Source organism: Apodemus sylvaticus, chromosome 12 (assembly GCF_947179515.1).
Source record: "Apodemus sylvaticus chromosome 12, mApoSyl1.1, whole genome shotgun sequence".
NCBI lineage: Eukaryota > Metazoa > Chordata > Mammalia > Rodentia > Muridae > Apodemus > Apodemus sylvaticus.
The window spans coordinates 92,848,783-92,876,423 of record NC_067483.1 but is presented as its reverse complement, the minus strand read 5'-3'; the positions used below and the strand labels follow the sequence as shown (position 1 = coordinate 92,876,423).

The 27,641-nt window shown below is 40.2% G+C and overlaps 1 protein-coding gene across 1 annotated transcript in view; it reads right to left on the bottom strand.

Moving 5' to 3' along the window:
- Positions 1 to 27,641, bottom strand: part of Eprs1 (glutamyl-prolyl-tRNA synthetase 1) — a 65,429-nt gene that overhangs the window by 18,497 nt on the left and 19,291 nt on the right. Inside the window, exons 9-20 of the mRNA XM_052199948.1 lie at positions 26,031 to 26,202; positions 24,320 to 24,553; positions 22,720 to 22,804; positions 21,892 to 21,951; positions 17,109 to 17,219; positions 15,513 to 15,649; positions 14,201 to 14,408; positions 13,185 to 13,297; positions 12,329 to 12,446; positions 7,765 to 8,124; positions 2,776 to 3,009; positions 2,305 to 2,567 (exon numbers count right to left, since the gene is read on the bottom strand). Of these exons, the coding sequence (XP_052055908.1) occupies positions 2,305 to 2,567; positions 2,776 to 3,009; positions 7,765 to 8,124; positions 12,329 to 12,446; positions 13,185 to 13,297; positions 14,201 to 14,408; positions 15,513 to 15,649; positions 17,109 to 17,219; positions 21,892 to 21,951; positions 22,720 to 22,804; positions 24,320 to 24,553; positions 26,031 to 26,202 (2,095 nt within the window). The remainder of the gene's footprint in view (positions 1 to 2,304; positions 2,568 to 2,775; positions 3,010 to 7,764; positions 8,125 to 12,328; positions 12,447 to 13,184; positions 13,298 to 14,200; positions 14,409 to 15,512; positions 15,650 to 17,108; positions 17,220 to 21,891; positions 21,952 to 22,719; positions 22,805 to 24,319; positions 24,554 to 26,030; positions 26,203 to 27,641) is intronic.

The window sequence follows — 27,641 nt, the reverse complement described above, 5'->3', positions numbered from 1 at the left end:
AGATGCTATTATCTCTAGGAACTGGGGGACCAAGTTCCTAGCATATGGACTTTAGGGATACATTCCAAACCACAGTAGGCTGAACTGAAAATAAGACTGTAAGCTCAAAATAGGAGAGTTTTCTTAATTTTTAGTCATTTATTTGCATATTTTATATTTAATTCCATAATAATGTTTTTAATCTAGAAACAAATTAATCTTTCTTTTTTAACACAAGGAGGGTTTCACTATTTAGTTACTGCTTGGCTATAACTTGATGTGCACATCAGACTGGCCCAAACTTGTAGCAGTCTTCCTGCCTCTGTCTCAGAAGTACTGAGATCATGGGCCTGTGTGAGCATTAAAAGAGCTCTTCAGAAGTTGGTCAGATGTTGTCCATGAAAACTGCCAAGGCCAACCTGTTTAGAACTATGATTTTTAAAGAAGGCTTTCATTTATTTATTTATTTTTAAAGCAAATTCTATTTCAGTTAAAATATATTTGGTAAAGACAAAGTCTATTCATGTATATTCGCTATGAAAAAACTTTTGCCAATCTTAACACAGGTGATACTAGCAGCTAAAAAGATCAGTGTCTCACTGAAATTAAATGTAAAAAGTTATAAGAACAGCAGCCACCCACTAAACACACATAAATAAATATCCACATATCAGTGAATATGTACTTGTATTTTATACCATACAGAAGATGCAGAGGTGGGTGCTTGTAAAAATAAGTGACATTAAACAAACAAAACAAACAAACACATGAAAACCCCAACTAACCCAGCACGAGAACTGGGATTTGGCAGTAGAATGCTTGTCTAGAAGTTAAAGGCCCGCCCTTCTGCCCTTTATTTATTCCTTCCTTCCTTCCTTCCTTCCTTCTTTTTTTTTCTTTCTGTGGCCCTAGATTTCCTACCCACCCCTCAATTCCTATTCCAGACAGAACTTCTTTCCACAAAGCCTCAACCTCAGTTAGGCATGGGGATTTGCTCATCTATAATCTCAAAAGCAATGCTGAGGCAAAAAGACCGAGTTCAGGGCAGGCCTGAGCTACACAGGAAGCTTGGTTCCAGAAAATCAAAAACATCTTTTCCAGTTTGCAAGCAAGGCTGTATGGCCCTAAGGTTTTAGTGTATTTACATTTTCATTCTCTTTTCTCTATGTCAAACTTGGGAGTCTACACAGGCAGTCAGAAGGTGAAAGGAAGAAAGAAGCTCTAACCTCTTGCCAACTATCTTTTACTGAGCTGAGTCAATACATGAACCAGGCGTAACTTCTGTGTTCAAGGAGATGGTACAAAAACATGGGAGGTAGCTAAATTTGATATATAGCTAAAAAAAAAACCAAAAAAACAAAAAACTAAAATCCAAACCACCTCAGTAATATCATTAAACTATTTTCTAAGAAACCATGACAGGAAGGAAACCTGTCACACTGTTCAAACAGACAGAAAAACACTGAAAAGGACATACATTTCACTCTCTGGTTTTTAAACCAACTGTTTTATATTTAAACTGCCAACTTCAAAATCGTCTGGGGAACAAAATTCTTATTTCTTATGAAAAACGTCCAGTTGAAGAAAAACCACACAAAGCAATGTGTCTTTAAGCTGCTGCTGAGAGGAACATTTATACTTCTTTATAGCTATTGTCTCAATAGAAACATAACACACTAGTATTAGTTTAGTACCCTTCACCCAGTGTATCTGGGAATGTGATGGCTCTGCACGGTTTGTCTAGGCTTCAAAGGCTGAGCACCCCACAGGCTCAAATATTTGAAAGTTTGGTTCTCAGTTGGTAAACTGTTTAGGAAGGACTACAAGGTGTGGCCTTGCTGGAAGAAGTGTGTCACTGGGGTTGGGCTCTTAGATTTTAAAAGCCCAAGGTAGGCAGTCTGTTTCTCATTCTGCCTGCAGATCAGGAAGTAAACTCTCAGCTGCTGCACCTCTGCTCCAGTGCCTGCCTGCCTGCCAAGATGGTCATGAACTCTAATGCTCTGAAACCATAAGTCCCCAACTAACTCCTTCTTCTGTAAGCTGCTCTGGTCATGGTATTTCTTCACAACAACAGAACAGTAAGACAGATACTCAACCTGTGACAGTGGTGACCAATTCATTTCTCTGGTGGGAAACAGGTGGAAAACTATAGTGACTTCTGAAAGTCTGTGAGCGGATGATGTGCTACCTATTTTTAACATTAAATAAAAGTTATCTGCTGACACTGGAATATGAGCATTCTGTCTTGATGATAATAAACCAATTGCAATTTTTAAAAACAAAATCTCTTTAGAACTGAATTCATTCAGAAACGTGGTTTAGCACCTGGTCTGTTTCTTAGGCCCCTGCCCTTCCCCTGCTCCACTTGACGACAGTCCACCGCCTTGGCTTTTAGAAGAGTCTTTCCCTTGGCCATCATTTTGTTTCTGAGGCTTATTCTGCTTTTCAGATTTATTTTCTTTTTCCTTCTTCTTCTTATCTTTGTCTTCTGCTCCAGTAGCAGACACAGGCTTATACTCCACTCCTGTCAGTGACTTGTATTGTGCCTTCAGTTGAAGAAGTTCTTGTACAGCTGAATCCACTTGATCCTTCAGTGTAACAAAAAGGGACAACAGTTTGTAGATACGAAAGGTTAAAATACACTTTGAAAATAAATGAAAGGTTATAAAGGAGACACAATGAGCCTAGGGGACAGGAAAACAGATGATCTAAGCAGTGTACTCACTGTCTTAACAGTAGTCACTAGATACACATGGCTATGTATAAACAAGACCACAAAGGAAGCCCCACACTGACCTTAGAGGCCTTTTCAGCTTTAAGTTTTCGAACTACTTCTCCTTGACAAGCCACTCTGTCAAACAGCACTTTGGCTTCTGGTTTCTCAGATGCAGCAGGCTCGGCACTGCTGACTGGATTTGAATGTGAGTTCTGAGGTGCCGGGGGTTGGCCAGGTACATACTCCTTCCCGGTTTTTTCTTTATACTCGGCTTTCAGGGACAGTAAACATTCTACAGCTTCAGTTATTTTAACCTGATAATAAAGAGGAAGAGAAGTATCTCAGAACATCTATGAATATTTCAATGTCATTTCAAAGAATTTAATCATTATCAAAATATATTTATACCATCTATGCCCAGAGATCAAGTTCTCAAAGATCAAAAATATTTGAAAACAAACAACTGCCGGGCGGTGGTGGCGCAAGCCTGTAATCCCAGCACTTGGGAGGCAGAGGCAGGCGGATTTCTGAGTTCAAGGCCAGCCTGGTCTACAGAGTGAGTTCCAGGACAGCCAGAGCTACACAGAGAAACCCTGTTTTGAAAAAACAGGAAAGAAAAGAAAAGAAGAGAAGAGAAGAGAAGAGAAGAGAAGAGAAGAGAAGAGAAGAGAAGAGAAGAGAAGAGAAGAGAAAAGAAACAACTGCATCATAATACAAATTCAAACCAAAAAGAAAGTGGGTAGGGAAAGTCCAAGAACAACTTGGACTAAGAGCTTATTTATAAAAGTCCTTCAAAGGTTTAGTTGAGCAAACTATATCTTCTGTAATAAAAGATACATGTGACAAAACACTGCTCTATTTTGAAAATGTACAGATGCCTCATTATTTCCTAAACAGGACAACATATTAGGTACTGTAAATAATCCAGAGAGGATTCTTAGCACACAAATACATAGAAGGATATGAGCAGACAACACGGAAATACCACGCTACTTTATTTAAGAGCTCTATGCACTCTGGTTTTGTTATCTGATAGAGGTCTGAAATCAGTTTCAACAGCCCACTTTCAAAAATTAAAAAGAAATGACAAAATAAATGCATACTTGCAAATTTCAATATCTGATAATTCAACATAACATCCTCATCAAGGAGACACTTGACACTCTACCACAGAAGACAACACAGGGAAAGGACAAAGCTAGATGTTGATCTCAAGCTACCACCCACCACAAATTAACATCTGATGGAGAACCTCAACACATCAATGAAGCAGTGAAGAAAGAGTGCCTCTCTGTTAGCATTCTGCCTCTCGGCTTTCACTGATACACCGCAGCGTACACTTAAGACCAGTTCACAGCCCAGCCATGCAGAAACAGCTCTGCAGCAGCCGCAAAGACCCCGCATCCCAAGAGATGGCAACACACATCTTGGGCTACTTTGTTTTTCTCCCTATAGACTGCATTTTGTGATCCCAGGAACAACAAAGTGGGAGTAAATGCAAAGAAAGCATGTAGGAGTGCTGGTGGTGAGAGTCATAATTCCAGTCTGTGGAAACTGAGGCAGAGCAATCCTGAGCCCAAGACTAGCCTTGGGCTATACAGTGTAACCAAGGAAAAAGGGAGTTAGGGGTTGGGGTGAACAGAGATCAGGGAAGGCTGCGTGTACTTCCAACCTGACCCATATTGCCATTACGCCAGAATTAGAATTATTTCCTAAAAGAATTCTTTTCTTAAGAAAAACGTCACAGTTAAATAAAGGAAATAGAATAGGAGGGGAATCCATGGTTGGAGAAACAAAGAAGGAAATGGAAGGCAGGGAAAGGAAGGCAAGGTTACACCGTCAGCTAAAAGATGGAAATGTGGAGAAGAAAAAAAGGACAGTCTTGTAAATATGTCTACAAAATAAGATACTTTCTGAAAGAAGTTTCAATCACATGAGCTGACCCGAGAGAACTGACTCCCACAACTATGTCTGATCACTTATCACACACATACACTCATACTTACACACTTACTCACACACTCACACTCACACACACACACACATTCTTTCTCTAATACTCTTTAGTAATAACATCAAAATAAAGTTTAAACATTCATTTGAGTCTGAAGTCAAATGGTACAGTTTCTTAAGGAAAAATTTCTGTTTGACAATAATTAGAAATATTATAGAAGAGAAAATTAAGGTAAATAATCCATTACATTATTGAATGAGATACTCTACCAAGATTATATGTTCTTTTGGAACTCTATTCATTAAGAGCAAAACTCTACCAATCACCATGCAAATTTCCCTGATGACTTAGAAAGTAGCTATAAAGGTTCCTGAGGAAAACTAGAATTACTAACAGAAAGATTTATCACTTCAAGTCATATTTGGCCTATGCCAGGTGCCATGATAAGTGTCTTACAAGGACTGTCTTACTTAAGTCTCAAAATAATCCTCATTGTCACCTACACTTTACAGGAGCAGCAAACCTTAGCTACGCAGACAGCAATCACGCCTTGTAATTCTGGCTGTAGAGTTCACAGCACCTTCAGTGCATGAGCACTGGTGTGAGTGAGTGTGCACAGGGCTTACTAGCCAGACATTCCAGCCACAGTAAGCTCCAGCTCTGCAAAGTCCCTGTCTCAAAAAATGAGGTAAACACAGACATAGGAGGCTTCTTCAAGTCCACATCTGGCAAGCACATCTTTACACACATAAACACTATATATGAACACACACTATATATATAAATAATACATATGCATTATTGATTGTCCCTGGCAGTATATAATGTACACTAAAGAATGTGGAAAGTAGCGCCGGGCGGTGGTGGCGCACGCCTGTAATCCCAGCACTTGGGAGGCAGAGGCAGGCGGATTTCTGAGTTCGAGACCAGCCTGGTCTACAGAGTGAGTTCCAGGACAGCCAGGGCTACACAGAGAAACCCTATCTCGAAAAACAAACAAACAAACAAAAAAAGAATGTGGAAAGTAATCTTTTAATATTTTCTAGATTAAAAAGAATTTGCTAAGTGAAACTGTATGATGTACTTACTTTCAGAGCTACTAGATAGACAGTTCCTAATGGACAGAGATTGTTTTGAGCTTATGAAATATAACTACACAAATAAAATTTTAGATAGTCATCGATGATGATGTAAACAACCCACACTAAATTTCTCTAAATGTTTCAGGCTGAATCTAGGCTATTCAAAATGATCTTAAAATTTTAATTCAAGACTGGGAGAAAACAGAAGTGCTCATCTCTGCTCATTTAGAATTTAAATATATGAAATGCTATTTCTGCAGCAGCCACTAGGTGGAAAGGGAAGCATTTCAACGTTGACAATGGTGAGACCATTAAAAAGAAAAATCTAGTTCCCCTAGCTATTTAAATGCTGAGTGTTTTTCAAAACAGCTAAGACATGTCAATTTTTTTTCTAAAAAACTTCACCTTTTCTCTTTAGCACACATAAGCAAGCAATAACTGCACTGCACACGTTAATAATAAACAACTCCCCAGAGCAGGTTTGAACCTGGTGGGTAGGAGGTGATGCGAATCACAGCCAGCATGTTTCCAGCTGAAGGAGTGGGAATATTAAAGCCTGTGGCCATGTTTAGAAGATACTGAGATTAGCAAATTAAAAGATCACAGAATTTTAAAAAACAGTATCTTCTAATTAGAAATCTGTGTTTATTTGAATTAGTAAACCAAGTAAGAATTATATCCAAATAAGTCATGACTCCAATAGTACAGCAGACACAAAGCCCAGTTAGTTTGCAAAACCCTCTGCTCTTGGACAGGGGTGAGGCTCTGTGAGTCTCAACTTCAACTTCCTAACTCCTCAGCATGGAATAGAAGAGACAACACAGACTGGGCTGTAGAATCTAAAGTTTAGTGCTTCATAATGCCTTTGCATTTTATGGTTATTGTCTTTTAAAAATCATTCAGAAAATACATAATGAATGGATGTAATTTTTTTTTCACCCTTTCCCATTCTGTTCCCCAAACCATGACTCCCCTCAGCTCTTCCAGCAACCACACCACTGGTGCCAAGAACCACACATCCAGGCTGATAAGGTCTCATAGACAAGTTTAGTGGCCAGTTCAATAACTTATGCTATCTTTAGGGCCATTCAATGATTCTGTTCTGTGATTGGCTTTTAGTGGCTGATGGCAGTCTCAAAAAACTTTTGACCAGAAGAAATCAGAATATTTGTCATATAAACAAACAACAAAACAAAACCCAGCGCCAGACACGGAGGCTCTCTTCAATCCCTGGGCCGGCAGCAACACAACCTGAACAACTATTTGGGTACAACTAAAATATTGTGAGGATTACTCTTCATTGCTAACCTAGCTACATTTAAAATCACCTAGTAGACCCCTGTGGATGTGTGAAGGGTGTTTGCAGAGAGGATTAACTGAAGGAAATGAATGCTGAAATGGTGCTACATGCCAGCAGCTGAGGGCCCAGAAGAAATGAAGGGGGACAGAATGCCAGGACAGTGCCTCTATCTCCTTTCCATGAAGAATGTGACTAAATTCAGTCACCAGATCTGTGACACCCTTGCCTCCATCCTGATCTATGACAGACTGCATATCTGACTTGTGAGTTAGGACAGCCTTTCTTTCATGTATTACCTGTAAGGTTATTTGGTCAGAGATAAGAAATATAGTAAAAAAATATGTTTGTATGTTTATATGTATATATGCATGCATGTATGTATATGTGGATAGGTCTGTGCACAAGTGCAGGTGCACACTGAGACCAGGGACACAGTAGATCTTCCTGGAGCTGGAAAGAGGAAGAGTTCTGAAAGGCCTGACATGGGTATTGGAAGCCAAATTCAGCTCTTCTGTAAAAGCAGTATGCATACTTAATCACGGAGTCATTCCTCCAGCCTCAACTCAGAGTTTATTTTCAGTCTTGGCACACAGCAGGCAGTAATAAATGATTTCTAGCTCAGAAATATTTCAATGGGGAGCCTAGAGCCTGCTTCATGGGAGAAGTGACAATGTTCAAACAGTCAAAACTCACAGCCGTACTTATGCTGCACTATAGACTCCTGCATACTGACCTTGGGAGCCTTTTCTGCTTTTAGCTTTCGGACCACTTCCCCTTGTGCAGCAACTTTATTGTATAAAGATGCATTTTCCACAGTGTTTGATGATGACTTCGTAGAAACATTCTGTACTGTTGGAGTAGGGGGGTTCCCAGGTTTATACTCCTGCCCAGTTTTCTCTTTGTATTCAGCTTTCAGAGTCAAAAGCTGTTTCACAGCGGCGTCTATATCTTCCTTTGGTGCTTTCATGGCTTTCAATTCACGAACCACATCCCCCTGAGCCGCCACTCTGCTGTAGAGGGTGGATGGATCCTCAGCTGCAGCACAAGCAGCACTCACGGCAGGTGTTGGGCTTTTCTTAGGAGCAGAGCCTGTCTACAGATGCAGAAAGCCAAAAGTAAAGTAGTAATTGGTATTACATCTTCACAAGCTTATGTAAAACTTACAATTTCATCATATTTCATAAAAACTTTTAATTTCAATTTCTTCAAAAGCTCAGATGAATCAGCTTACACCCAAAAACCTTATTCCACAGCTATGGCAGCAGCAGACAAAGGGAGAAGAAAGCAGATTGTCATTGCAGTCTCACCTGATCAGAAAACAGAGATTCCATGGAAATCTGTCTGTATCTTTAGGAGACCAAAGTATAATACATCCATTCAGGTCAAGAATAAACCACCATTACAACACATAACAGAGATGCAACACAAAATAATCATGTATGCTATTATAAAGGTTAAGAATATTTAACCCATTTAAGTTGATGAAAAATACAACTCTTTGAGACTACACACACACACACACACCAAAAAGCCTAGATCAGATTTCAATTTTGATACTAACAGTTTCTACTGGAGGCAAATAACTCTACATCAAAAGGAAACTATTGAGACTGCAGAAATCTCTCACTACAATACTGACGGGCAGCTATACTTGAATTTGTCTTAGGGTTTGTAGTTTCTAATCATATCCACATAAACATTCTTTAAAATCCCTTCCATCTAGAAGTGGTCTCTGTTGCCCTGAGTCTGGGAAGCTTTTAAGTGTCTTCCCAATAGAGTATAGCAGACTGGCCTCTGAGATCTTCCAGGCTCAACATAAAGGCAGTGCTGCTTCTCCTTTGCCCATTGAGCACACACTTCTGATTTTTTTGTTGTCTTGCTTCTTTTCTTCCAGACCATCACTTCTGTAGATCTGAGCTGTTAACACAAGTGGCCTCCACACTCTGGAGGCAGTATCTATCACAGAGCCATCATCAATTGGTACCCAGGTGAATGAATTACTTTAGATGTTCAGCTCAGTTCAGCCTTTCGTGGTTACAGCTATGATCTAAATGACACCAAGTAAGATCTTCAGTGTTTTGTATTCAGTCTATACTCTTTAATATCAGCCCCATTACTTTCAGTATGAGAGACATTCAAGAGCACTTATTATAACATCAGTATCTCTCAGAGACTATAGGTAAGAGGGTAGGTACACCATGTACACAAATCTCAGAGTTTCTGCAGGCCCTTAAAAGAGGGTCTAGAAGGTCACAGAAATTCATTGTATTATGCTAAGGTGTAATTTGCCTTTTGTGATCTCATTCTCTTAATAGGTGTTGGTTCAAGTTTTCAGAGGTGCTTAAGACACTAAAGGGATCTGCAAGTTGGGTGTGGGGACATAGGCCTATAACTCCAGCAGGAAGATCACTCTGAGTTCAAGGCCAGCCTGATTTACATGGTAAGTTCTAGACCAGCCAAGACTACAGTTACAAGCTATCTCAAAACAAACTGCACCCCACTGCAGCTCCAGAAAACAATAACAACAAAAAGATTTGCAAACATTCAGATGATACTGCTCCTCTAACTACAACGTTGCTCTGGAAAAGTTAGTTTTCATAAAAAATCCTGTTTTCTGAAACCTGGCGAGGTGATATATATCCCTGTAATCCTAGCACTCAGGAAGCTGGGGCAGGATTACAAATTCAAGATAAATCATGAGATTATGCCATTGACGCTTCCCCTCGACAAACCAAAAAGTTATTCATATTAACACCAACTGGATTTTAATTTTAGTTGGATTGTTATTTTAAGTGAATTAGCAATTCAAGAACTTTCTCACTTCACCAAACCAGGTGTGGTCACATACTCTCATAAACATAGCATTAGGAAAAAGGGATGGCTAGTTTAGACAATCCAGGTAACATGTCCAGATCCTGTCTCAAAAAAAAAAAAAAAAAAAAAAACTTAAGTAAACAAATACTTTTAATCTTAAGTTTGATAACTGATAAATGCATACTTATAGGGCTGGAGAGAGGACTTGGAGGTTAAAAACACCGACTGCTTCTTCAGAGGACTTGGGTCCCACCTAGGAGCCCACATAGCTGCTGACAACCGCTTGTAAGTTCCAGGAAATCTCATACTATTTCTGGCCTCTATGGGCACCAGACAGACAAGTGATACAGACTTATGAGAGGGTGAAACAACCATATAAAATAAAGATATAAGCAATATAAACAAATCATTTGTAAACATCCCAGGGACCTTAGGCTCAGGATACACAGCTCAGTGGTAGACCACTTACCTAGCATTATGAAACCTCAATTTGATCCCAAGTGTCTTAGTCAGGGTTTCTATTCCTGTACAAACATTGTGACCAAGAAGCAAGTTGGGGAGGAGAGGGTTTATTCAGCTTAAGCTTTCTCCACTGCTGTTCATCACTAAAGCAAGTCAGGACTGGAACTCAAGCAGGTCAGGAAGCAGGAGCTGATGCAGAGGCCATGGAGGGATGTTCCTTACCGGCTTGCTTCCCCTGGCTTGCTCAGCTTGCTTTCTTATAGAACCCAGAACCACCAGCCCAGGGATGGCACCACCCACAAGGGAACCTGCCCCCTTGATCACTAAATGAGAAAATGCCTTACAGCTGAATCTCATGGAGGCCTTTCTTCACCTGAAGTTCCTTTCTCTGTGAAAACTCCAGCTTGTGTCAAGTTGACACACAAAACCAGCCAGTACACTCACCAAGTATGGAGAAAGAGAAAGTGGGTGAGAATGGAGGAAGCCAAAGTTTGAAGTTAGTGGTGTATGATCAGTTACATAAGAACAGACACAGGGATGTGGCCATTGAAACACTTTCTTTCTCTTTCCTTCTGGTCTGTTCAAATGAGCTCAAAGAGTAAAGTGTGCCTTTCTCACTATAGAGTTCCAAGATTTCCTCTAATGAATTATGTTCTGTCTTCCCTGCCTCTGGTTATTTACCCAGTCAACCAAAACAAATCTAGAAGTTTAGGACTTATCTGTTTTATCCAAATTACACATTCTTAATCTCCCTCCTGTTGTCTTCTCCTAGCTCTTGTAGGACCAAGCCTGATTATACCACCAATATAACCTTATATCATCACCTCACTGTCTTCAATGGATCCTGCCTGTATTACGATATCCAAAGGTCCACAAGTTCACAGCAGCACTATGGGATATTTTAAATAACCAAGGAAAACAAAACAGCATGCCTGACATCTGTCAAACTCTGTGCTACTAGCTCACAGCAGCTCAGTTATATGACCCATCTCAGGAAAACACTCTGCTGTGCTCGGCTGCTATGTCTGAAGAGCAAATACTTGTGAAAAATCATCAAGGTCAGGAAGTGAGCACAGCATGTGCAAACAGGCTGTAAGCATCGTGTGCAATCTGAGTCTGAGGTTCAAGAAAAGAAGTACTATTTTAGTGCTATTTTTCCTTTCAGTTAGTATATCATTTTAAGAATAAATAATATTTAAAAACATTTTTAGAATGACACTTTAAATCGTCAATTTATATGCATATTTTTTTCAAATAGCTTCTAAATTATTAAAACATAAGTACTTTATTGGGAATTCATTTGGCTGAGGATGACACTAGAAATCCTCTGAGACATTAAGGAGCCATGATCAAGGACACCTGACAACCTCTGGGCTATAAGAGACCCCTACCCCCAACCCCCACTCCCATCTGTCACCATCTCCAAATCCACACTCTATGGAGAGAACAAGACATGCATCTCCATCTACAATGAGCCTTTTAGACCAGACAGTAGGTAGGTGTCCTACCTCACGCCCAGATGTTATGAAACATTATCTCTAAGATAAAAACAAAACACAAAACATTCACATCCACCATTTAAAGGCAAAGGGACTCTTGCCACTGATTAACACTACAGTACTTCCTTTCCTCTTTTCAGAACTTTAATGGCAAGAGAGAGTTCTTCTATACAAAGTAGTAGGGATAGAAAAGTACAACCAACAAGAATCCTGTTAAAAAAATAGAATAAAAGAAGAAAGACAGAAAAGGTGGGAGAAGAGATATACTGTGGGATGGGGAAGCCCCCAAATGTTGTTAGTCTAGACTGTCTTCATTTTTTGTATAATAAAATTATTTTAAAAAGTGTTCTCCAAAATGTTTTAAAATGTTATAGGAATGGATGATAGAAACAAACAGCAAAACAAAAACCAGCACTTAATGTCTTCTTCAATCTCAGAACCTCAAAAGCAAGGACAGCCATGTCTAAAGAGATGCACTCGAACCCCTCGGATTCCAAGCTCTCTGTAACAGTCAGTGTTTACCTCCTTTTTTGCGATTTCCACTTTGGTCTTCTCCTTTGACCCAGATGTAGGCATTTCCTTTGTGTGTCCATCAGGTATGTATATCAAGATGCATGGAGCTTCTTTGCAACTATACGGGCTACAAAGAAAATAGCCAAAAGTTTATTTGAACAAAATTATCTAAACAGTAATTAAAGTGACGGACTGACTGGATGAATTCAATGATACACAGTTAATACTTTTCAAATCACAGTGCATTCTTGTGGTAATGCCAGTTAACTAACAGTGGGTAGGATTTATTCAGTTTTGGTCTCTCCTGTAGTAATCTAAAAGGGGTCTGTTCTAAAGAGACTAATCTTATCTGAGAGTCTAACCTAACTGGTTCTGAGCAAGATCTTCCTGTGCATAGAAAAGGGTAAAGGTACTGCTGTCCCTGCTGATTCACAGCAGCACAGAGCCACATGACGTGTCACCAACCTGTACCCACAGGTCACTTCTAGCAGTTAGGGGGCTGGGGGCATTGTCTCCAACATCTGGCTGCCTCTAGCACTTGGTCTTAGGAGTTACATCCCACAGGGAACTAAAAGTTGTTTCACTTTAGAAATGAATGACCTTTAGCATCTAGTGTGCGCTACTTATTAATTACTTGTCTGAAATATTAAATGTAGAAAACCAAATTGAACAGCAGAAATTTATCAGACACAGTATTTTAGTCAGGCTCAACTTTTGAATTAATCACTGTGAGAATTTCAAACCTTTTGTTTAGAAATTATATCCATTCACCTAACAGGCAGCTGGGGCAGAGTACCTGCTTATGTGACTGCAGGATCAACCCTCAAGACCATAAAACAAACACAAAGAGGTCATAAATATTTACCTAACAGGTTCATATGGCTGGTCACATATGAAGAATCCTCTCCTCTGCAATTGTATGATGTCTCCTTTTTTCAAATCTTTAAGGCAGGGATCTCCTAGCATTAGTTCTTCGTGCTATGAAAATGATACAGGATCAAATGTACTTTTCGATGCAGAACACTAAGATAACTGTAGAACGCAGGCAGGATTCCAACAGCTGGAATATGCTCTTTTCAAACACAAGTTTTACTACTCAGGGCTGGGTAAGTGGCTCTCTCAGTAAGCACTTTGCTCTGAAAGCATGAGAACCCACGTGGGAGCAACGCTTGTGATTCAGTGCTGAGGTGGCAGACACCAGAGGATCCCTGAGCACAGTGAGTACTCTGACTAGTTGGTTTTTGTTTCGCTTTGAGTCATCTCACCATGAAGCCAAGGATAACCTGGATCTAGCAATCTTCCTGCCTCAGCCTCAATTCATCACATTCTTTAAAGGCAACATCGATGAACTGTAGCTCTAGGAAACCTATATATAATTTGACAGGCAATCTTGTAAAAGTAATCTCTTAAAAAAAGTAGGAAATGCAGTTGGAAGGTACAGTAACACCCAAAAGCTCTGTAGGCAGGATCCAAGATTTGAATCCACCTACTCTTTACTGTATCTTTAAGCAAGTTACTTAAGTTGACTGTATTTCACTAGTTATTTGGAAAATGTGAACATTATTCTTTACATCTTTTGTGTTTGTTTCCTTTTACTTTGTTTCAGTATAGAAGTTCAACCCAGGGCCTTGTACATGCTCGGCTATCTATCTGCTTTTCAAGACAATTTTACTATGTAGCCCAAGCTGGCCATGCACTCACGATTTTTCTGCTTCACCCTCCTAAATATTGGAATTACTGTGAGCCACTAGGCCCAGGTACTTCTTTATATTTAAATAAATTCTACAAGCCCTTTCTATTTTACCTAGTAAAGTAAAACATTTAAAATTAGCTTTCAAAATGCTAATGTAAGAAAGGAGGCGATACAGATCTTGCAGCTACCTTACTGTCTTTGTTGACATACTGCTTGAAGTCCTCGTCTTTCCCTAGCACTGGCTTTGTAATCAAGTGCTCATAGGTGACACAGATTGCTGGGACAGGGAGAGCATGTGAGGTCTCTGCAAGCCAAGTAATCTTGGTAGTTTTCTTGTAGTCTTTGTTTTCCAAGTTCAATTTTGCATCCAGAGATATAATTTTTCCATCTGTATTTCTATAAAAGATTGAAAAGTATTAAAACTAAAAACGAAAGTAATCTGCTAGAAATGTATTATTATTCTGCAGTAAGTGAATGAAAAATTCTCTTTGGAAAAATTCCAATCAAACATCTACTTTAATTTTTAATATATGTCTGACAGACATTAGTTATATGAATGACAAATGACCTTGAGAACACTAGCAATTGACTGGAGCACAGATCTACACATATCTACTGAAGAAACAAACATACTCAGGAATTTAATGTAACCTGGACTATTAATCACTGTAAGCCTGCAATGCTTCAGTTACCAATTACTGGCAAGTATATATTAATGACTACATAATTAAGATTCCAGAACTTCTATGAATCGTAAACATACTACATTTAAATATTGTAAAAACCTGTTTACACACAATAGTAACTAGAAAGTAAAATTCATCATTGATACTGACCAATCTACTTTATTTGACTAAGGATAAAATATATGAAAATTACATATATAGGGCTGGAGAGATGGCTCAGCTGTTAAGAGCACTGACTGCTCTTCCAGAGGTCCTGAGTTCAAATCCCAGCAACCACATGCTGGCTCACAAGCATCTGTAATGAGATCTGATGCCCTCTTCTGCTGTGTCTGAAGACAACTACAGGGTACTTACATAAAATAAATAAATAAAAAAGGCTTGCTTTAAAAAAAATTACATATATAAAATATCCTATTCAAAAGATCCTTGAGTAATTATTGGATAAGATACTTATCAAAAACAAAACAAACTATTTTTCTTATGTCTAAACTAATTCTTATTTTCTTATGTCTAAACTCATAAGCAGCTCAGAACTAACTATAACTCTAGTTATAGATCATCTGATGCCCTCTGATTCTGGGGCTACTAAGCACCAACACAGCACACATACACATTCATGCAAGCAAAATACCTACACATGTAAAATAAAATGCATGAATCTAAAAAACCAAAGTGTCATTGTCGTCACCTGGGCAAATTTACTGGTCTGCTGCACCAGTGTCAAGGACTTCAGCCAGGGTCTGAATTAGAGAATGTTTAATACATAAGTAAAAATGAAAGACCTCCCTATATAGTTGAAAAATAAAACTCTTACTTGTGTATTTTAGTAATGTTGATGTTGCCCCAGTTTATAAATGTGACCATCTCACCCTCTGAGAAAGTCTCTGCATCGGCGCCTTCTATGAAAACCTTGGGACTATACCACACAGGCTTCAAACCAACATCAGGATTCTTAATGATCAAAAGAAAAACAAGACATGAATTAAGCAACATACTACTGAACCTTGAGTACAGCATGTAAATCCTTCCACCCCGCACTGTGTTCTTTAAACAAAGGTTCTGTGTTTGTACCAAACTAGGAATAGCAAGTTTTACCCGAGTTCCCAATTCTATTCTTTGAATTTAAACAGTACACACTTGTTACAAAGGCACACACTCAAAGCAGAAAACCCACATTCTGAAGCCTATCTCTGAAACTGGACGCAATCACTACAACAGAGTTACACCTGGCAGCCTGTCCAAAATGCTTCTTAGTCTAAAGCAACCAGTGATTTCAGGGCTAAAGGCATAGTACCGACCCCCACCACCAGAATGTGCCTCGCAATCTTCAGTCTCACAGCTTTTGTAGACAAGAAGAAACAGCCATTATCACAGAACCCTATCAGACAATAGATGCCAATTTGGCAGAAAAGTATGAAGCTTTGTTTTAAAAGACAAATTTTGAGCAAGTACAATGTTTTTGTAGGCAGGCAAAATATCCTGCTTCACACTGTAGATGTCATGATGAAAGATAAAGACTAAAAAGATGCCTCTCTCATTTGAGGCTCCTAGCTCCCTGTCTCTAGACATGAGTACATAACCTGGAATGGGCTGCAGAAACCAGGAGGAGAACAAAGGAGCACTGCAGGTAAGGGAACAGGAGAGGGTAAAAGCAAGCTAAAGAAAGTAGAAATGGGAAAAATGGGGAGAGGGCTCTGGGGAGAAGAAGGTAGGAAGATATCTGAAAAGGTCCTAAGGAATCATACACTAGAACTATCTACCTAACAAAAACCCAACAGCAGGCATACGAGCTGTCCAGAGACTCCTACCATTATACGCTACTGACCATTGTCCTGACTGCCCAGCCCCCAGAGGTAAATTCCTATTGCTGCAGACATTTAAGATACAGGGCCCAGTTAGAACTGACCTGGAAGGCTCCCTCCCTGAGGACAGTTTTCAAGGCACCCAAAGGTGCCATGTAAGCTTTCAGAGGAGGAAAACAACAACAGTCCTACCCTCCTACACTGCTGATGAACCACAGTAACAACCAGGATGATGGACAACCCTCAGGGTGCACTAGATCTTGGCAGTAACCAACAGTTCTCTCTCTAATTGGACTTAAGTTCCACCCAACAAGAGGGAAATCATTCTGATAGCACCTAACCTTCAGAATGACTCTAAGAAGGAAGAGAAAAGTTCTCTTTACACATTAATAATTTGACTCTAAACATCAGAAAGCAACTGCAGACTAAATCTAACAGTTCTGTCATGTGCTGGACATTACTAGTAAAATAAATTATTTCAGAACAAAATCCATACTAAGTTTGCTCCAACTAGTATTAAATCTTAACAAATAACCAAAACCAGAAAATATTTCAAAGCCATGCTTCTTTCTGACAGAAGGAAATACAGTGGTTACAATGCAGGAGACCTTGGGGTGTCTGGCTACTTCCTTCATCTCCTCCTGCGCGTCCAGGACGTTCACTGGGATCACTTCCTTCTTCAGCAATGCAACATACCTTGGAGCCACTGGGTCAATAACCTGCAACAAACATCTTCATGTACATACTGAAATATGTAGTAACATCATAAGTAACAGCACAGGAACACTAAATGGTTTTCTTTGTTACTGCATTTACTAATTTTTTAACTGTTAAGTCTTTAATATTTGTTTATCTGTTCACCTCTTTACTATGTAACTGTCATATAGTTTAAAAGGAAAAAATGAAAAAACACATTACAAACCAAGAGACACAGAAGATTTAAGATTTCTGTACTGGCTGGTTTTGAGTGTCAACTTGACACAGGCTGGAGTTATCACAGAGAAAGGAGTTTCAGTTGGGGAAGTGCCTCCATGAGATCCAATTGTGAGGCATTTTCTCAATTAGTGGTCAGGGGGGAGGGCCCCTTGTGGGTGGTACAATCTCTGGGCTGTATTCTTGGGTTCTATAAGAGAGCAGGCTGAGCAAGTCAGGGGAAGCAAGCCAGTAAGAAACATCCCTCCATGGCCTCTGCATCAGCTCCTGCTTCCTGACCTGCTTGAGTTCCAGTCCTGACTTCCTTTAGTGATGAACTGCAACGTGGAAGTGTAAGCTCAATAAACCCTTTCCTCCCCAACTTGCTTCTGGTCATGATGTTTGTGCAGGAATAGAAACCCTGACTAAGACAAATTGGTATCAGGAGTGGGGTATTCCTGTAACAACCTGACCATGTTTTGGGGAGGATTGTAGAAGGACTTTGGAACTTTGAGCTAGAAAAGCTGTGGACAGTTCTGTAGGAGCTTGGAAGACAATGTTATGAACAGTACAGAAGATGGAGGCCTGGCTTGTGAAATTTCAGAGAGAAGATTAAAAACTCTTAAAGTGGCCATGTTTTGATTGTGAAGATTCTGTGGTTTTGGTTAGCTGGGGCTGAAGAATCAGCTGTGAGTAACAAGATACCAGAACCACTAAAGCAAACCTTTGTGTTACTGGGACTATTGATGCTGGTTAGCTAGAGCTAAGAAATTAGTGATGATTAAGAAGAGACCAGCATCACTGAGATGAAATCTTCTGGCAAGTGTTTTCTGAGAGCACAGAGAGTGTGTTCCAGAGATAGCCACAGTTGTATTTTGTGCTGTGGCTGGACTTGGTACTGTGTAAGAGTCACCCAGATGGTACTGGTTTTGAAGGCATGAAGGGGTCATGAAGAGCAGCTGAGGCTCTTGGCACAGTGAGAGGCCACGGAAGGCCATTGGTGAAGGTGTAGCCTCAGTTGCAATTGATGGCCCAGGACTTGAAGGGGTCATGCATTAGGAGCAGAGGCTTGTCACCATGAAGAGAGCCGATGAGAGGCTATTGGTGAAGCCTAATTACAGTAGAAAATAGCAGCATTTTGGAGATGCCAGTACCATGTGATGACCACCAACAGCAGCAGCAGCCTTGGAGTACAGGCAGCTGGAGCCTAGAAGACAAGCTGTGTGCTACAAAGGGCAGAGCTGGAGAAGTGACACAAGCCCTTGGAGGAGCCCGGAAGATCGTGAGTTGGATCCCAGACAATGAACCATTGGAGTTTTGAGTTTTGCTTTTGGTTGTGACTGTGCCCTGATATGTTTCCCTCTTGAAGGAAGAAAGTATTTTAGTGGAGCCCACAGTTAGAGACTTGGAATTTTTAAAAGACTTTGAATTTTAAAGATATTGGACATTTTAGATTGAACTTTTAATATGCAAAGACTGTGGGACTTTTAAAATAATTTAGATCTTGGGGATGAATAAGAAAGTAAGGGTTGAAGCTTAATAGCAATGTGTTTGTGTGTCAAGTTGACAAGGGGTCAATTGTACTGGCTGGTTTTGAGTGTCAACTTGACACAGGCTGGAGTTATCACAGAGAAAGGAGTTTCAGTTGGGGAAGTGCCTCCATGAGATCCAATTGTGAGGCATTTTCTCAATTAGTGGTGGTGGTGGGGGGCCCTTGTGGGTACAATCTCTGGGCTGTATTCTTGGGTTCTATAAGAGAGCAGGCTGAGCAAGCCAGGGGAAGCAAGCCAGTAAGAAACATCCCTCCATGACCTCTGCATCAGCTCCTGCTTCCTGACCTGCTTGAGTTCCAGTCCTAACTTCCTTTAGTGATGAACAGCAATGCAAAAGTGTAAGCTCAATAAACCATTTCCTCCCCAACTTGCTTCTTGGTCATGATGTTTGTGCAGGAATAGAAACCCTGACTAAGACAATTTCCTTTCCCAAAATAACAACTGGGAGGTAAAAGAAACTGAAGAAAACAAGTCAGACATATTTTGAAGGTAATCTTTAAATCTAGCAGTTTTAGAAATGATGGGCTGGAGAGATGGCTCAGCGGTTAAGAGCACTGACTGCTCTTCTGAAGGTCCTGAGTTCAAATCCCAGCAACCGCATGGTGGCTCACAACCATCCGTAGTGAGATCTGACGCCCTCTTCTGGTGTATCTGAAGATAGCTGCAGTGTACTTACATATAACAATAAATAAATCTTTAAAAAAAAAAAAAAAAGAAATGAGGAAATATCCTGGGAGGGTTATAAATTAAGATCTAAAGATAATTGGTATTCAGTTCTGCGCTGCTGGAGATATCCATTTGAAGAAATAAAGATATTAAGAGTTTCGAGTATCATTTCTGTAATAGGCTAAGCACCACAGCACCATCTAAAGCAGAATAACATTAGATCACTATAATAAGGCAACTCTATAGTTTAAAAGAACAAACAAGGCAATCCTTTCGAGCTACATGCCACACACAAGGTGGAGCTCTGTGCTGGAAAAGTAAGAAATCTGACATACATCTGGTCTCAAGCATTTTGGAAAAAGAACACTTAATGTCTATACAGAAAAACCACCACATTCCCAAACCACTAAGTATTTCTAGATGAACTGAATAAATAATCTTTTAACTGTGCTACAACCCATTCTAGTTCCAAAATAGTAGTAGCCTCCTCTTCTGGAGCCGGTAAAAAGTATCCACTGACCAAGGACAATAGAAGTGCTTAGATACCAAATACTGGGAAAAAATGGGCACAAAAGCAAATGCAGAGCTAGGCCTGTATCTCATACTGGTGGTCCTTGTGCTGGGGAGGCTGACTGGGTTAAGGGGAAGACCCTTCTGATAGATAGATAGATAGATAGATAGATAGATAGATAGATAGATAGATAGATAGATATAGATAAGAGATGGAAAGACAAATGGATGGATAACAAATACAGTCAGATAATATTTAAGCCTCTAAGATGTCTTTGAAAAAAAACAATACAACAACAACAACAAAAAAGCCGGGCGATGATGGTGCATGCCTGTAATCCCAGTTCTCTGGGAGGCAGAGGCAGACGGATTTCTGAGTTCCAGGCCAGCCTGGTCTACAGAGTGAGTTCCAGGACAGCCAGGGCTATACAGAGAAACCCTGTCTAAAAACCAACCAGAGGATGCAGGAGCTGGACCTAGACCCTAGACGTTTGTAGCAAATGTACAGATTGGTCTTCTTGTAGGTCTCCTAACAAGTGAGGCGGGGGCTATCTCAGTCTCGGATCCCCTTCCCCACTGGACTGCCTGGTTTGGTCTCAGTGGGAGAGGATGTGCCTAGACCTGCTGAGACTAGTTGTCCCAGGGTGGGGTGGTACCCAAGAGGTACCCCTTCTCTGAGGAAAATGGGAGGGTGTAATGGGGAAGGGGACTTGTAAGATTTTAAGGGTGGGACCTGGGGAGGGGGGAAGCTGTGTTGAGGCTATAAAATGAATAAAAAAACTATTCAAAAAAATAAAATTCATCTGGAAAGGAAAAGAAGTACACAAATATTAACTTCCTTGTAAATCCTACTTGTATTTGTTATTAGTAACTGCAGCAACAGAAATAACCAATTAATGATTCCTTAATATATAAAAAAACTCACCAAAAGTAAAAAACTAAATTCAAGACACATGCGAGACAAGCAACTACTTAGGGCAAGACATCAGCACAACCAAGCAGCAACATCAGGGAAGAATTTACAGATCACAATCACAGGAACCGCACTGCAGAACGTGCATTCTAATGATTCGCCTTATTATAGTGTCCAAGCATCTGCTTCCAATAAGGGATTAACAATGTCAATATGCATGATTCCTGGTTTGATTTTCCAATTAAGAAAGCTCTTTTTTTTTCCAAGCTGAAAGCACAGCAATTATAGTTAGCAAACCTTCATTACAACTCAATACAATATGTAATTTTTAAAACTACTATGTCCTCTCAGCGTACAAGGGAACAGTGGAATGAAGTTAGTCAAGTCTCCCTTTGCCACGATGAACAGAGGACATATTTGGCAAACTAGGGATGATGCACTGTCCACGGGTTTGATTGTGCAAGTCTTTACAGAAATGTGATTGTGCTTCAAAGCTGTATAACTCCTCAGTTTGTAACATGTACTATGCTAAAAGCTATGTTTAAGGCAATACAAGTAGGAAGTGATACCTTCTTACAGAGAGCTCGCAGCTTGAAAGCAGAAAAATGAAATGCAGAGTGTTCGTAAAAGATTTAAGGAAAAACTATTACCATTTCCCATAAATTTGAGTTTGTTGCTTCTATAGTTGTTCCTTGCCGGGGTGATTAACTTGTTTAGTACCCTTATCCATTAAAGAAGGAAATCCTTTCATTCCCTATAGTCTGCACAATAGTAACATTATGCAGAGGACCTGCTCTGCAAAAGTACACCAGTGAGGCAACGGAGAAGATCATGTACCTTTTTGTTAAACGCCCAGATTTTGTCCCATTCCATGTTCACAACAGACCTTGAGGAGCCCTAGAAAAGCAATAAAAATAGTTTAAGGATGAGAAATGCTATGTAGAGGGGCTGGCAAGATGGTTCAGTGGGAAAGGTCTGTGCCTGGAACCAACATGGTAGAAGGAGAGAACATGTCCCAATAGATGCCCTCTGACCTGCATGTGAATGCTAACTATAAACTAAAAAAAACAAATACCAAGGAGGTTTTGCTTAGCTAAGCATACTTAGAATGACCAGCAGAACAAGTGCTTGCAGATGTACTTCACTGACACTGCAACCGTGGTGTGCAGCCCCGACAGTGTTCTTTGCTGGAAGTCATTCTGCGGGCTGCTCAGAGTAGACACCTGACCACCCACCACATGAAAATAGGCCACTGTTTTTATCCCACTCTTTTATTATTATAAGATGTTAATTTACTCCTTCAGAAAGTGTATTCGTAGGGAGGCACAGTGGTGTGCACACTTGGCAAACAGGCAGGAAGGCCTCTACAAGCCAACCCAGCCTACACAGCAATTTCTTTATGAGCCAGACACACAGTGAGATGCGGAAAACAACCCGTCCATGCTAGGTATGGAATTATGTATCTGCAGTCCCCACGCTCAGGAACCTAATGCAGGAAGGTCACTAGGAATTCAAGTCCACATGAGCTAAAGAGTGAAACTTTTTAAAAAGAACAAATCCCATGTTGAACTACAACATAACTCAAACATGGACTAGGAAGAACATGGATAACAACAAAAGGAACCTGGGAAATTCAGAGGAGATGGGAAAGAAACAATAACTTGCCTGAGCAGCAATGAACTGCTTCAGCCCCTCAACTGTCATCCCTCTTCTCAGAACTCCACGAACTGTAGGAAACCGAGGGTCATCCCTGGGAAACATGCACATTGTTAAACAGATTTTTTTACATCACTTAGATACAGAAAGAAGATTCCTCTGTGTCTGAATAATAAATTATATTCAGAACAAACTGAGGTAACACAGGCTTGTAATCCCAGCACCTATGAGGTTGAGGCTGGAGGAATCTGAAGTTTAAGGTCAGCCAGAGATACATACTGAGTTCAAGGCCAACCTTAGCTATAGAAATACTACTTCAAGTTAAATAAATGATATTCCCTTGGCAGAATGGGATGGCAACATGCCTTTAATTGCTGCCCTTGGGAAGCAAAGGCAGACAGATCTCTGTGAATTCAAAGCTAACCTGGTATTCATAGCAAGATCTAGGCCAGTAAGGGCTGTATACGGCAAGATAAGGAATTATGCTAATTGTTTATGAATGTATACACAAGAATATATATATGACAGTTATTGATATTTGGCTTAGATTTAAAATTTTCAGTACAGATGCAATTATATCCTTTATATAAAGATAGTGCCCCAAGATAAACCTACCTTTTATCAAACTCAGCTCTATAGTAAAACTGAAATTTGCCAGCATATACCTAATACATAGAATATCCTTATCTTAGTTATATTTGTGTCTTACTCTTTGAAAAGGCTACCTGTAAATTCAGGATCCTCCTGCCTTCACTTCTTGAGTGACAGAATTATAGATGCTTGTTCCTGGCCACCATTATGCTAATAGTATAAACCAACATACAAGTTTTTTTTTTTTTTTTAGATTTATTTATTGTTATATGTAAGTACACTGTAGCTGTTTTCAGAAGAGGGCATCAGATCTTGTTAGGATGGTTGTTAGCCACCATGTGGTTGCTGGGATTTGAACTCGGGACCTTTGGAAGAACAGTCAGTGCTCTTAACCGCTGAGCCATCTCACCAGCCCAACATACGAGTTCTTAATTCAAGCAAAATAGTGTCTTTAGATTTATAATCATGATAATCCAGATATATGGGGCACAATTTATATATGTGTGTGTGTGTGGTAAACACACACACACACACACACACACACACACAGGACTATAATGTTGATTTCCAGCTTTACACTAAAATTACAAAAATCCTGTGGACATTACTCCTATCCACAGCAATTTTCTGACTCAAATGAGGTGGGCCCTGAACTCTGACCCTCGTGTCAGTTGAGGGCCATTCGGACCTGGAGAGCAGAGCAGAGAGAAATCTCATAGCCACACAAGAGTGAAGTGTGTAGTGTGATGGAGACTACTGGAGTAAAGAGCAGGTACCACTTCTCTACATTAACACTAAGATCCTCACCCAGAGGATGTGGCAAGTGCAGTTCTCACTTCCCTATGCCATGGTCTATGGCAGGAACGCACGTTTACAGCACTTAAGTCAAGGGACAGGGGTGAACTAAGACACTGGCTGAGACAGGGGTGAACTAAGGATCTTATAAGCCTACAATACAGGCCTATCCCCCACACCACTCCTAGTCAAACCTGACAACTCCATGTGACATCAGACATACCATCCATCTACCAGTCCTTCATTGACAAACCACGTGAGCTTTCTTTTGGACAGCACCGTGTTGTTGAGATTTAAGCGACTGTATTCCCAGATGTATGGTTTCCTTATGCCTAAAGCTTCAATGATCCAATAAAATTGTTCATCTCGGTCGTGGTATTCTGTTGTCCTCAAGGCATGAGTAACACCTTCAATGCTGTCCACTATAGGGCAGGCAAAGTCGTATGTTGGATAAACACTAAGGAAAAAAAGAGAATGGTTCTCTAAATGAAATCAGACTATTTTATCTTCCCCATATTTTTTTTAAATGGCGCACACTTGTAATACAAAACCAAAATTTGGGAGGATAGAAGCAGAAAGATCACTATATACTCCAGGCCAACCTGGGATACCTAACCACACACTACACACTACACACTACACACACACACACACACACACACACACACACACAAAAAAAAAGTTAGAAGTATTTTGTATACTTTGAGTATTTTCTTGTAGAAAATAAACAATTCATTCTTTTTTTTAACTATTATTTTTATTTTATTGTTTTCACGGTTTTGCCCGCATGTATAGGTCTGTGCACTGTATTTGTGCAGGGTCTGCCGAGGCAGAGAGAATGGTAGAGCCCATGGAATTGGAGACCCAGATGTTGTAAGCTGCCACGAGCTGCTGGGAATCCAATTCCTCTAGATAAGCATTGAGTGTCTTTAACCACTAAACTACCTCCCGAGTCCCACTGGTTTATTTTCTGAGACACACGGAGTTTCACACACTATATAGACCTGACTGGCCTGGTACTCACTATACAGTCCAGGCTAGCCTTGAGCTAATGGCAATCCTCTACATCCTGAGTATTGGGCATTATAGGCATGCACTACCATACCCAGTAAGTCAGAAAATTTGCAATTTAATGTATAGTTCAGTATTAGTTTGAAAAATTCTATAGTATTTCTGTAATCGTCAATATATATTGCAACAGTAGACAACACACTATACATAGAATTTACATGAAAGCCAGCCTTTAAATGTCCTTAGTAATCCCTAAAAGTCTTACAGCATTATAGCTCATGGCAATCAAGGACTACATGATGGCTCATGGTATAAAGGCATCTTTACCTGAGGACCTGAATTTAATCTCTGGAGCCCACACAGCAGGTGAAAACTGACTCTATCAGGTTGTCTTCTGATTGCCACATGTGTGCTGTGTGGCACATAAACTCACTTATATAAATGTTAACAATGATCTGACGCCCTTTTCTGGTGTCTGAAGACAGCTATAGTGTACTTACATATAAATAAACCTTTAAAAAAAAGATTTATTTATTTTATGTATTTGAGTACACTGTAGCTGTGTTCAGACACAGCAGAAGAGGACATCAGAGCACATTACAGGTTGTGAGCCATTGAGTGGTTGCTAGGAATTGAACTCAGGATCTCTGAAAGGTCAGTCATTGATTGCTCTTAACTGCTGAGCCATCTCTCCAGTCCCCCTGCCCCCTGTACCAAGGACTTTTATAGATGGAAATGTTCTTGAATAGCTGAGTCAGAAAGCCATTCCTGAAAGGCTACACTGCACACCTTCAGAAAAGGTCACATGGCCAACTTACCTATGAGGAACAAAGGCACTAACTTCCCAACTGTGTTGCATCCCCTACCCGTTCTCACACAGGAGCAAAGCAAGGCTACCCAACATGGTAAAGGGGTACACTTACTTGTATTTATTCCCAGTTCTTGGGTGGGGCTGGATTTTGCATCGGTAAAGGGTTGGGTCCCTCATACACCCATTGTTACTACTCATGTCAATTTTTGCTCGCAGGCAACAGGACTGACCAAATTGGCTTCCTCTTTTCATTTCCTCCCACATCTGTAGATTCTTCTCAACAGCTGTAATGTAACAGGTATACTCTTATTTATCTGACGGATACAAATTTTCTTTTTGTATTGCAGTCACATCCCATTAATCTAAAACTACATTAATAGATGGATATGTTAGAACATGGTGGTGGTAATCCCCAGCACTCAAGAGGCTGAGAAATGAGGAAGGAACATGAGGCTAGGAAAAGCTACTCAGTGAAACGCTGAAAAACAGACAGAAGACAAACCTCAACATATTTGGGAAATACACTCTATGAACGGTACAGGAAAGGTAAAAACAATACATTTCACTAGACAGAATGAAGGGAAGGCATCTCATCTGCTATCCCCCACTTCCCATCAAGGCGCAACTAACTGGTCAGCCCTTCTACTCCACCAAGTTAGACACTAGGTTTAAAATAGAATCATTCTTTTCTTTGCTGCATCATAGCCAGGGGACAGAGCAATTTGTCCTGGCCTTTGGGTTCCCTGAAAGTCCCTACAAGCACCCCAGTATGGCACAGGAAATGCTTGGCTCCGAGAAAATGAAAGATCACAGAAAATAGTGGTATAAGACATAAAGGGATTTGGCTACAAAAAGATCTCTACACACTGAGTGGCTCCAACGCTACCTATGTCAGAATACCAAAAGCTTGTTCCACCAGAACAAGAAAGAGATGCTGAACAGTACCTTCCTGTGGAATCTTCTGAAGTTACAATGCATGTTTCTCTTATACTCAAATAAACACTCTCAAAGTCCAGTTAACTCTCTTTGAGAATATAATTTTTAGAAAAAGTTTACTGTGCCGGGCGGTGGTGGCGCACACCTGTAATCCCAGCACTCTGGGAGGCAGAGGCAGGCGGATTTCTGAGTTCGAGGCCAGCCTGGCCTACAGAGTGAGTTCCAGGACAGCCAGGGCTATACGGAGAAACCCTGTCTCAGAAAAAAAAACAAAAAAACAAAAAAACAAAAACCAAAATCCAGAAAAAGTTTACTGTAACAATTTAAATTTACTGTGCTTCCCAAATGAGATGCTTTAGATTTAAATATAGTGAGGAAGTTCTGGCAACATATCACAATGAATAAAAATTGCTTGATTTGTACTTGGTGGTGCACACTTTTAGTCCCACTGCTCAGGAAACAGAGACAGGCACGTCTCTGTGCTCCATGCCAGCCTGGTCTATGGTCTACAAAGTGAGTTCCAGGACAGCCAGGGATACACAGAAAAGCCCTGTCTCTAAAAAAAAAAAAAAAAAAAAAAAAAAAAGCTTGATTCATAAGCTTAGGGACAAGGAGGACGTCTCCTAGACTGAATATAGTGATGCATATAATCTATATAACCTGTAACCTCAGCACAGGGAAGCTAAAGGACATTTAATATCAGACTGGGCTATAAAATACCTCTTCTATTTGCTGTCTAAAAAAAATTTTTTTTGACTGTTGAGATATGTAATGCCTCCCATGGGTA